Source organism: Cuculus canorus, chromosome 5, assembly GCF_017976375.1.
Source record: "Cuculus canorus isolate bCucCan1 chromosome 5, bCucCan1.pri, whole genome shotgun sequence".
Taxonomy (NCBI): Eukaryota; Metazoa; Chordata; class Aves; order Cuculiformes; family Cuculidae; genus Cuculus; species Cuculus canorus.
The window spans coordinates 23,759,232-23,772,234 of NC_071405.1; the positions used below are offsets into that span (position 1 = coordinate 23,759,232).

Genomic DNA, 13,003 nt, shown 5'->3' on the forward strand with positions numbered 1-13,003 from the left:
TAAATTTGCTTGCTGAAGAAGTGGATGCCTTACCCTCAGCCTGATTTTACTGTAGAAGTGCCAAGATTGAGTTTCAGTGATCCAACGTCTGAGAGTTAATATTCTTTTCCGATATAAACCCTTTTTTGCACATACACTAACTACCACTGCTAAGAGCAGCAAAATAAAATCTTCTGCAAGCTTTCTGCCATTTGTTTGTTCTGGAGATGCCAATTACTGTGTCATTCCCCAACACCACTAACAGGGTTCACACAGGTTTCCTTCTTTGGTAAAAACAAATACATTGTCTTTGGCACTGACATGGGGCTAAGGCAGAGACAGAATGTGCGGGGTGGGGGGGTGGGGGTGGAAGTAAAAGCCACAGCAACAAAACCTTTCATTTCAGAAACATGGTTCTAAGGAGAAGTCAACTTCATTTCCAGGATAAACAGGTTTCATTTTGTCTCACCAAAGGCACTGGGCTCTGGACATGAGCTCATTAGCCTCCAAGTCACTTGTGATGTGGTACCTTACATGACAGATGTCTTGCCTAGGCAACATGGACAGATGTTTTTCTCCTTGTACATTATCTTCCTCACTTTTTCCGATTTCTTTTATATTTATTTTTCTCTCCATCCTCACATATTTTTCTTCCCACGCTTCATTTACAACAGTTCCTTCACACTTTAGTGCAATTCTGTAAGATTTTTCGGGTATGTACATATTGTCACAACAGAACTGATTATACAGGCACACGGGACAGAAAACCTGGAGGACAAACAATTCTCCTATGGCAGACTGTATCCTGGATCACTTGCAGCAAGGAATGAAGAGACATGACTTTCAAGCAAATAACTGCTGCTCTGGCTTTGGCATGAACTATTACACGTGCATGTGTATGACGTGCAAACACACATATATTAAATATTGTATCTGTATATAAAGGACATATTGAACTGTGATACTCAGAGGTACTCGAACATTTGTAGTTTGGCTACAAATGCTTTTAAATAAACTATATGCAAGTTCATTACTTAAGAAAAAAATATACAAGTTTTATTTAGCATTTTAGAGGGTGAAGAACCCCACAAACTACTCACCAGAAAGAGGATCTTTGCCAATCATCAAAACATTTGGTAAATTCATCACAATCAGCTGCTGGAGGACCTCCTAAACAAAAGAGAACAACAGGCAAAGTTCTGTGTGAAGGAATTCCAATCAATCACACCACGAGGAATACAGAGCTCCATCGATTACAAAGCTTTTAACATACAGGCAGGTCAGAGGTCACAAGAGGAAGCCCCAGTTGAGAGAGAAACCACTATTTGAAGATGGCATCAAGTTGCACAGCTAACATGCACTAATCGCTTTTTTTAACAATGGCTAATATAGAACTTAAAAGTCTCATGGCACTAATCAGGATAAATGCGTGGCGATGCCGGGCACACCCATCAATCATGACTTTACTCCAGGCATGACCCGTATTCATTTGATGTTCAACATACACCCTGGAACATGACAGCAGCTGTATAAATGCAGCTGGTTCATCAAAGGTAACTAAGCCATTCTGTGAAGTCCGAGTAATTAAAATAATTGGTCAAATTATTTCATGGGTTTGAGATTTTATTGATGGGCTGGGGAAGTGGGTGTGGGGGCAAAGTACTGAACACGGATCTAGCACTGCTCAGAGAAACCCGATTTAAAGTTCTAGATTTGTTTGCATTTTTTTAAAATGGAGAATAAAACAGATTGAAGTATGTAATGAACCTCATTCAAAAGTCTTTGTTTTCAGGGAGATGAGGGAAGAGAGTTGATCAGGTTCAGCATTTAAACGTCAACTGCCTGCAGCTACTCTGAAATGACAGAATGGGCTTAGGAGGCTGGGAAAAAGCTCAAAGGTGGACCAATAAATACATTGCAAAGGAGACTCTGCATGGTAATACATTCAGCTATGCACCGCAGTAACATACAGAGCAAAACAGTACGGTTGTTAGTTTGAACCTGCAGTCACCAGCACTCACTTGTGATGATCTGAAAAAAAAACATTTTGCAGTCCAGTATTTACTGCACATAAGAAGCCTGGGAGGAAAGTGATTGTGTAATTAAAGCACTGTGCTGGTGTTCAGGAAACAAAAGGTTCACACATACAGCTCTACCAAATGTTTGGCAGGTGCCTTTTCCCTGCTTGTCTCTGTTTCCCAGCCCAGCTCTAGGCCACTGGGAGGGCACAGCATTGATACTTGCAGCACATTCAGAGCAGGAAGGGAAAGCACTGCAGTTTCCTGAAACAATCACCCATTCACCCAAACACTTCCCCTTCCAAGTCACCCCATTGTCACTTCTCTGCTTTCAAAGTTACCACAGGAGGAAAATGAAGTCCGATTGAAAGAGGAAATATTTCAGTGAGCCTGCAGCATTTGATAAGAAAGCAGGATGGATAACCTAAAAAAATGTTTTGAATTTAACACATCTTTTCCCCCCCCCCCCCCCCGATCTATATCCAGAAAATACTCCTCAGCAGTTTCTCTTTTGGATAAAGCAGAAATATCTCAGTGTCACAGCCGATGGGGTTTTGGTGCTGTTAAGAAAGAAGGCTCTACAGACCTTTACACAATGTGAAGTTATAGGCTGATGCGGACCAAAGATCGTTGAGTCATTAGCTGAACACATTTTATAGTCTGTGCATCCGAGACACGTTAAACAAAAGTTCGTTAGCACCTGTTCCCAAACAGGTGCAAAACCTATTGGATTTAACAGCAAATGGCTGCACCGCAACATCTCCTATGACAATACAGCCTGGCACTGAGGCTTTAAACAAGAATTCAGCATTTGCATATACTGAAGTACTGAGCTTTAACCAGTGATTTCCATGGCAAGAAAGAGAAAGAATTGTGCTTCCAGTCACTCAGCATGTGGAGCAGCACTGAGGCAGGAATGCATAAAGAATTTGTGTTGTCTTTGTGTAATCATCAGATTGCTGGCTATTTAACTGGCAGACACAAAAGACATTACAGCTAACCTTCATGCTGTTAGCATTCCCACCAGCTCCTTCTGCAAAATTATTTGAGTATACCACCCAACATAACCATGACTGAATGCCCTCCTGCCTGTTTGAACTTAGTATTTTCTGGCAAGAATCTGAAAGTCACTGAATACAAGCAGAAATGGCCCAGGGCCTGTGAAGAGTGATTTCTTAATTTGGATTGAAAGATTTAAATTGTTGCAAGAGATGATACTCTGACCTGTTTATTTTTAAAATAAATTATTTAAACAGATAACTATCTTTACTGTCCTAAATGTTCTCTACCTTCAGATTAGTGCTTGTGATTATCATTCCAAACTGTAATGCAGTGCAGCTCACCACTAGATCTCAACACTTCATAAAGGAAGGTCAATGTCATTGCCCTCCTTTTTCAAAACAAGGCAAGTGAGTCACAGCAAAAGTTACTTCAGTTTAATAAACTATCTGCTGTTAATAGAGATGTACCGATAAACCACCCACTTGCACAGCTGCAAGTGCGAAATAAAACATGTTAACTGAAAGCTCTTACACTGCCGCTAGGGAATTTAGCTCAGATTTTTCTCAGGCTAAAAACACAGAACTGATAAAGCTCAGCTGATACCCAGTGACTGATTCAGTAGCAGAGATAATGTGACCGTGTCTCAGATCCATTGCTTAAAATGCCACATTTGGAAATACAACCAAAGCACTTTCACCTAGCAGCAAATAAGGAATTTTTCAATTTCTATCCACTCATCAATATTTTCTTGTTTTCTTTAACTGAAGCAGGAACAACACAGGTTTACAGCAAAATGCTGTGCCACAGTCTGACTTTTGTGTTCCCCTCATGTTTTACCATTCCACCCAAAAGACCCTGTGAAACTTGGGCTTCAGGCAGGGAGCTGTGCTGCTAGAGGCTGTGAATTGGCACGGAGGACCAAAAAAGCTCTGCACACCTGACCATCTTCCAGAGCACAGCTACACCGAAACCCTGGGTTAATCTGGACACACTGCTGAATAACAGCCAAAGAAATGGTAGATAAAATCCATTGTTTACCCTCAAGGGCACTAAGTTATAGTATTAAATAAAAAGATGCTGTGGTTGAAACCAAATATAGCTGTGAGACACGGCAGAGGAGGCAGAGATAGCACGTATGGGTCCTTCTGCCCCAGATGAGCAGCATAGCTAGGGACAGCGCGCCCAGCCAGGAGCTGCTGGAGAGCAAAGTAGGCTTTCAAACATTAAGTAGCCCACAAATCCCCACAGTACTCTGGAAATCAACTGTACAAGCAAAAATCTAATTCCTCTTGTGAGAAACCTTTTAATCATTTTTACAGCACCACTAAAGCTAGCTTAAAACAGTAAAGGTTACAGCAACAACCTACACTAATGATTTCCCTGATCATTAGAACAATTAGGGTCTAAGCTGCCAGCTTTACAAGGAGACCATTAACTTGGAGGCCAGCTACTGCGAGTCAGGAATCGCCCCCCATCAGACTACCATTTGCTTGTTTTTTTAAAAATTGTTGCTAATTACATTTCCATGACAAAAAATAATGTTGGTATCAGAAGTGTTATTTAAGGAATCCAATGCAAAACAAATCCCTGTCAGGCCCTAGCGCAGCATCTGTAGGTGTCCAAAATGCTTCTGTGCCAAAGACCAGGATATTTTAAGCTTGAAGAGATTTGTCCAAAATCTCAGCTCATTTGAGAGCCGTGATGGTTGCATGAATGGATACTTCCAGGTGGCAGGTCAATGCTACTATCTCAGGACGTAAACATCCTGAGATAGTAATCTTAACACTGCTTGAGCCAGACCTCCAAACTCAGTAGACGGAACCCACAAAAGTTTCAGTGTGCAGTTACGGTGACCTTGTATTGAGAGGGATGGTTTTCTAAGGGAAGGTCAGATTTAGTGTTCAGCCCTCGCTTGCTCCCAACGCTACGCATGCCTGCAGAGGGGCAGAACGCAAAGCAGGCTGAGACAACCAGCAGATCTTACAACAAGAAGGATACTACCTCAGCCAGAGGCAAGTTTTGCTGAAAGCAGTGAGGCACTCCAAGACTGGTACTCCAGGGATTAAAAAATATTATAAGTTACCTAGAAATCATGAGGTTAAATATAAATAAATAAACACTTTGTTCTCATTGACACCCTTCTGGTATCCAAGCCCTTGCTGCACACTTCCTTCACATTTGCAGGCTCTCTGCAATCACTTTGCTATGAAAGCGCTTAAATAAAAGAATAAATAAATAATAATTTAAAAAGCCAAATTCCCTCACATTGATCCTGGAATTCAAAGCCTTTAGGAAAAATTAACATATCTACGAGGTTCAGGATAAAATTCTAAGCACCAAGTTAAGTACTTTAGGCTTATTAAAAGCATTTTCATGCCCTCCATCTAAAAGTTTCTAATCAGTTTCTGGAGCGCTGAGGCATGTTTTCCCTACTCTTTCTATCCCTCTAAGATCACACACACCGGATGTTTGCTCTCTGCCTTGGATCATCAGAAGAGATGCAGTGGTAGCTCTCACACTCAAATCACCATGGTCACATATTAACATTTTATTTACCTGTAACAGGGTAAGTGGGCCCCTTGTAATTTTGTAGGAACTAAGTCTCCTTGGCTCATACTGTACTACAATACACATTTGCTTCTTAAACATACATATGCAACAGCATGGAATAAAACAGTTTTAAGGTATTATTCTTGGCTGCATTTAAATGCCCATGCAAGTGTGCAAATGGCTCTTGCAAAGAATGCAGTGCTAGGAAAGAAGTAGGTAAAATTGTCCTTTCCATGGCTGAGAGAGCAGGCAAACGCAACATCTACACAAAACCTTTCCCCTGCACGGCAGTGGAGCACAGCATTAATGTAGAGTAACCGCTAGCTTCCCATCCAGAATTAAATTAACCTCTGTCTGCATCCTAAACAAGGAGGGAGTACTAAATAAATCATGTAAGAGTGGCCACAGTCTACTGGCCGCTGTAATTCAATGCTCCAGCCAAGCAATTCCACTTAAGTATATTGCTTGCCTATAAAATGCTAATTGCCCAGCTGACTGGAAGCCAAATGGTGCTTTCCTACTTAAAATGCCCATGAGGAGTAATCATCTTCACCTTTGTTTATACCAGCAAGGGCAAACACTACCTAGGCCAGGGAATCTGTCCTACATTTCAGCTGCAACTCAGGCAGAGGAAATTCAGCAGTCCTATTCATGCAGCACAGCCAACATTTCCCTCCGGTAACACCTCAGCGTGGATCTGATCTCACAAACATCCTTGGAGTGGAAAACATTTGGTGAAGGAGACAATATATGCTTAGATGAGGTCCCAGCCAGAGTCAGTGCTCAGAGACACAGCAGTGGCCATCCGCACCAGCTCAGGGCCTCTCAGCAGCACTAAGCTTTGCTCCTACAAAGCTCAAGGTCCCTTTGGATGCTACCACAAAGACAGGCTCCAAGCTGTGTTTCCCAGGCAAGGTGCACTCCAAGCCCAAGGGACAACTGAAAAGCTTTTCTGCAATCAGAACTCTAAGGAAGAGTGAATACTCAGGCTAACAAACAAGTTTTAACATTAAAAAAATATTTTGAAAAGCAAATTGAGACAAAGGTTGCTTTTTAAACCCTGTTTTTTCAAAGTTTCCAGTTTTGTTTTAATATAATGATGAAAACAAGTTATTCTCCAGCCTACAACAAGGAGGTTACGTTTTAAAAGAAAAGGTATTCGCCTTCCAAGGTATAAAAACTTCTTTTAACTTTTTTTTTTTCAAATTTAATTCAGTTATAATTATCTGAGGAGTTATTCATTGTGTCAGGGAAATAATTTGTAGCAATACTCTGTAAACTGTTTGACAGGGTCCCACCAAAGATTAAACAAGATGAAACAAGTTCTTGCAGGGGAATGAGGAGGAAGTGAAACAAAGAAATCTGTTACTGAGATGTTTTCCACGTATATCTTACCATGTGAGCATTCCTGATGAGACTATGCATGTGACTCAGTGCTCACCATTTCCCTGTCAACACATTATATACATGACAAAGTTTGATTAAGAACTTTGCTCATCTCTGTAACAATTGCATTTGTTATGTGACAGACTAGAGGATTAGCTGTCTTTAAAGGGATTTTTTTTTCTGAAAACCAGCAAATTACAAAGCATGCTTGTAAAGATCCTTCAAGTGGAAACTCAAAAGCCACTAAAATAACTGTTGCCTCATCTGCTGAAAATAATCAGTTCTGACAATCATAGACTGGAATCTCAGTAGGAGGGGACGTGAAGGAATCGTACCTAGTCTTAACCGCGCTCAGCCTGTACGGGTGAAGATAACCCACCAAATGACCAAGACATACTCACTGCAGAAGTATACCATAACAAAAAAAAAAACAATCAACAAATCCACACATACGCGAATTGAATGGCACATGGGTATTATATTAAAAAATAGACAGGACCCAGGCACAATAATCCACTCAATTCATTGTTATGGCTCAGGTTTTGTTATTTGTATTAGAGTAGTGCAAAGGTTGCAGCCTAGAGCAAAACCTCATCTGCTGCAAGCTGTACAAATAAATTGGGAGACATCCCTGGAACAAAGAGCTTGTTATATATACGCAAGGCATCAGTGGGCTTATGAAAAAATAGTACGAAGCAATGAAGGAAGGAAATGAAAATAAGATTCTGTGGCCATAATATAATCCATTATACTCAACCTTGCTGCTTTATGAACTGGTTAAATCAACTGCTCCAGGCTGGCACAAAACTAAATCACTTTGGACATCAGCGGGCAAGGTGAGCAAGGCACAGCCTGATAAAAACATTTGCTTTAAGATCAATTAAAATAGTTTACAGTGCACAATGCTTACATCAAATAACAAAAAATGAAAGTACATTTAAATAAAGTATTTTAGGGTACAATTACTTTTACTTCCAGCCTAGCAGAAGAAATGATGGAGAAGCTGCCACCCCTATCACCACCAGCCGCAGAGGAAATAATTTTGTTTTAATCAAACTAAATTAAAAAATGTTCAATGACCATGTAGCAGCAGATTTCCTGCCCTAGGTTCACTGACTCCAAGATGAATCACTTACGTTAATACAACATACAGACCTAGTTGGAGATATTGATTTGACCCAGAGAGAAGAAAATCCAATTGTGGAACACTGTGTTCTCCTGCTTTTATTGCCAGCAGCACCTTTGACTAATTTACCTACTTTGCTGAAAATAAAAACCTTATTGATTTATCCTCAACTTCTCTCTTCAAAGTACATGCAAGTGACTTAGTGACTTAACATGTTTCTAATGGTATCCAGACAAATTACTCTTAACTTCTATTTTATTTCACCTCAGATTCGTCCTGGAGTGGCTTATGTAGTAACAGGGACCAAGAAATGTGCTGTGTTAAAGGCCTGTCACTTGACATTACAAACATAACCAGCTAAAATGCAATCCATCTGTTCAACACGCTTCCAGCTAATCTATGGTGGTCTCCAAGGACCGTAATAATTTAGCTTAACACACTTTAAAAAGAAACACTGCAGGCCATCAGAACAGACTTGAAGCACTTCTGAATTCTCTGGAACTCAGAACCAGGCACACTCACTTGTTTTAAATGGAAGTCAGTTTTCCCATACATGGTTTGAGCATGTGTTGCTGGGATAATAAAGCCAAAAGCGTTCACTCTAAACTCAGCTTTTAACACTGAAGCCTGATCCCAAAGCATAGTAGCCATGCAGAGCTCCAATGTACAAACTCTGCTCCACTGCCCTTGATCAGTGAAGTAAAAAAAGTGAACACCAACCTAATAGAAGTAGTTGTAGGATATTATGTATAAAATGCATTTTCTACTATTTCTCTCATTACAAGAACTTCTAAAACTTGGAGTTTTATGTGTTGATATGGAACAGACACAATATACACCTAACTGGGCAGATTATACTAGTTCATATAAAATACATGAAATTTGTTAATACAACTTCTACACTGCCATAAAGAACCGCAAAAACAATTAACCTGAGGCAAGCATATGGTGTTGTGTGGATTATTTAGAGGTTCAGAGCTAGAGATCTACACTGCAACTTTAACTGCACTATGAGTCCCAGGCTCTTAAAAAGCACCAAGAACTCCACAGCAGCAGCTGACCACTGGAGTGACAATCATAACACAATGCTGATAAAATGGAAGCCAAAAGTACAGGAATACAAAGGAGCCAGAGACAGGAAGATGTAGGAATATTGGTTACACATCACAGAAATATTGCTTTCCTGAAGGTGAACAGCAAGCAGAAGCTACGCAGAATAAACATACACATATTCTGCACTTTTGCCAGTATCAAGTCATTTATTACTAACAAACACTGCTTGAAAGAGAATTGATGTATCTTGGGGAAATCTCTGTAAAACAAACTGCTAATCCCAGAAAGGCACAGAGGTATGTGTGATGAGAACTGTTTTGAGGTTCTCTAGTACAAATACTGAAAAGTCAAATCAAAGCCACTGAAGTTTAAATAAGAAAAACACTCTGTGAAACTAGAAAAAAAAGCCAATAAAGCAGGGAGGGGACACACACAAGAATGAGATACTGAAGGATTTCTAATTAACTCCTTGCTATGAACAATATTTTAATAGCAAACAGAAGGCCTAACAAATACAAATGAGTTTCACGTGAATGTATGAATCAAATTTCATCAGTGACTAAGGGCAACAGAAGTGAAACAACCAACCAGGTTGGCTGCTATTAATCCAATACTCTTATGTCCTGTTCAAAGCAGGAACTTGACAGTAACTTTCAATCTACCTTTCATCCCCCAAAAGAAACAGGCTGCTTCACCCTGCCACTCTTACTAATGCTGAGTAACACTGCTGTTTCAGCAGCCCTCTTGATTGCCATGGGGTGAGCTCACAGAGAAAAGTATTTCTCATTGTTAGAAAAAGGTGCCATGCCTCACCTTTACTACATCCAAACATCTTTGCAGTTGCTCAAACGCAAGGTAGTTAAATGCTTAGAGACAAGCATACATGTGCTTGGTCTTTTCAAAATTACACTCCTTAAATAAACAAGATTTAATTCACATTACATCGGTAAACCATTTTGAGAAACATGAATGGATGGTACTGGAGTAAAGTGGAAAATGGCACCTAGAAACTGAGGAACAGTAAATAGATGGATGGCACTCAGGCACTGTTGACCAACAGGGATTTTATGGGATAAAACACAGAATCTTGGAGTGGTTTGGGTTCGAAGGGACCACACTCCCTGCAATACACAGGGACATCTTCAACTCGATCAGGTTTCTTAGACCCTCCTCCAACCTGACCTTGAATGTTTGCAGGGATGGAGCTTCTACCACCTCTCTGAGCGATCTGTTCCAGGTGTAAGGGTTTCACCAACCTTATCGTAACATGTAGCTTACTGGCTACCACTGCTCACTTTGAAATGCATGAAAATCTTTCAATCCCTAACTCCAGAAAAAAATTTGTCTCCCAGTGAGGAAGTGTTGTGACACTGCTTGAAGAATACCAGAGAGAGAGCTGAGCAACCGATCTATTAGCACTCGACCTACTTTGCCTCACCACCCCCCTAAGATGTACGTAAATGTTAAGAAAAAATACAAATCAACTAAGTTTAAATCGATTAATTTCCAAAAAATTATTTAAAGATTTTCAACCATGCGTTTCCAGCAAGCTTTAACCTTCTTGTGCTTGGGCAGCTTATGGGCAAGCTAGTATGGAACAACAAAATCATGTTTCAGAAAGCATGCAGTCACTTTCCCACTGGTTTATTATCTAATTTCAACAGAGGACAGCAGCATGGGCAAAAAGAGTGGTCCTTGGGGCATTTGCAGACAACTGTGCAAAAATCCATGCTGGATTTACAGAAGAGGGAAGTTTTCAGCTAGTCTGAAAGGAAGACAGAGAGGGCACAGGGACGAGCTGTCCCACTCTGCAAGGATGCCTGACCAGACAGTAAGATGCTATGGGACAAATTAGGTGGCTGGGAAAGTACAGGGAGGCGAAAGTTTTACTGATAATGTCTGTAGCTTAAAGCGAAAACAAAGGAGCTCATACATGCTACTCATCTGATTATGTTAGCTCCTTTCTCATTCATCTCCTGTAATAACCTGACTTCATCACCAAGAGACCTCTCTTGCAATCAAACTCTTGTTACCAACCAGTTACCAAGGTCACTAAAAACTCAAATACCAGTAATGTACAGAGAGTCCTCAGTTCATCCCTGTCAAACACTGAAAAAAAAACTCTATGGAGTACTATTGCAGGTTAATGTTATAAGCTTTACAATTATGTTGAAGCAGAATTTATATTTAACATCATGAAAAAAGGAAGACAGAGAGAGACTATTGAAACTAGCAGCAGTAAAATCTAATAGTGAATAAAATGTGAGAGGGAAGGCCCTGCTCTCCCTGCCTCTGGGACTCTCACCGTCCCCTTTCTGCATTTTCTATGCTCACTTGTTTTCAATAGCTAACAACCTTTCTATCTGCAGTTACTGCACCTCCCTTGGGGGAGAGAACAGTTACCTGCAGGGAGAAGACAGCCGTTTGCAGTTGACACTGGGCTATTAATGGGATTTACTGCCAAGAGTAATTTGCACCTCAGCAAGGTCCAGCTAGAGGTAACCCACAGGGTATTACATGGTCAGGCTGCAGGAACAGTCTCTGTTTTTTCCAGCTTGTCACCAAGGAGGTGGCAGAGGAGCCGCCCCCTTGAGTCCCACCCCAAGGAGACCTTTCACTGGCATCTGATAGCTGGGAGCTACCATGACAAAAAGGGATGTTGCTGCACCATGCATAAGTCTCAGCAGCTGCCCAAGGCAAGTGTGTCCAAGAGGGTACCTAGGGCGGCCCCAGGACATCCTCAGCCCCCAAGACACTGGAGTTCAGCTCCCATCCTGTGCCATCCCCATCTCAGCTAAGCTTGCTCACTGCCCTCACCTTCTGGGCACCACACAGTAACAGAAATACTATTCTCTAGAAGAAGTGGATATACACACAAGCATCTACATATATATATGCACACTCAGAGAGAGTTATGTGTGTGTATACACATAAATGTTTATGCTATTTCTTTCCACTCTTACTTTGGAATTAATATACCTGCTCAAGCCTGGTAAAACAATCCTTCTGGAAACACTTAGGTTTGCTGTCCTGCATTCAAACATTCACAGTCCCATGGTATAAGACTGAGAGTTTTAGTTTTACCCCACACTACACAGTAACAAGCTGGCTTCTTTAACACAAAACACAGACAGTGCAGAAGTGATAAAGTGTGACACAGAGTGCTTGATAAAATTTAAGGCTGGTCTTTCAGAGTCAGGAAAGTTCAGTTATTTTAGTTATTTTGAGTCTGATAAATTACACAAGAAATTAGTTGCTTCGACATTTTCTTTTTTTAGAAAAAGAAAAGATAAAATAAAACCTCAAACATTTTGAACGAGTATGGAAAATCACAACACAAAGTGCTGTGGTACATCATGATTTTAAATCTGCAATCATCAAATCCTCTCTTACGACAGATTCCTCGACACACAAAACCCTGTCACCTTCCATGTTCTATTTCACACACATGCAAGAGAGAAAACCATCAAAAAATTAACTGTGAAAATCCACGAAGCCACAGAGTCCATAAGTCAGGCAGCAGTTAACATCACAGGATAGCAAAGATCTCCTTACTGTTGCAACTGCACAGCAGGGGAAATACTTCATTAAATACTTCATATTCAAGAAGAGACTTATGGGAGGGGGAAAAAAAAAAAAAAGATAGAAGAAAGGAAAAGTCACTTCCAACAGCTGTCATAGTTTCATCAATACACAGAACAGGAAACAGCCAATGTCCCTCTGTGGTAGCTGCTGGGCAAAATTTACTTATCAATGGTAATTCAGGCCATGAATTCACACACACAGGCGTACCTGCACATGCAAACACTCACTCAAGAATTTTCAGTCTTGCCAGTCCTTAACAGCATTCCTTTAAGTGTCTGAAAGGATTGATTAACCTTGCTTAATA

General features: G+C 40.6%; 1 protein-coding gene across 1 annotated transcript in view; it reads right to left on the reverse strand.

The window, feature by feature from the left end:
* The window catches only part of CCDC88C (coiled-coil domain containing 88C), a 94,819-nt gene that overhangs the window by 54,793 nt on the left and 27,023 nt on the right, over positions 1 to 13,003 (reverse strand). Inside the window, exon 4 of the mRNA XM_054067603.1 lies at positions 1,080 to 1,149. Coding sequence (XP_053923578.1) covers positions 1,080 to 1,149 — 70 coding nt within the window. The remainder of the gene's footprint in view (positions 1 to 1,079; positions 1,150 to 13,003) is intronic.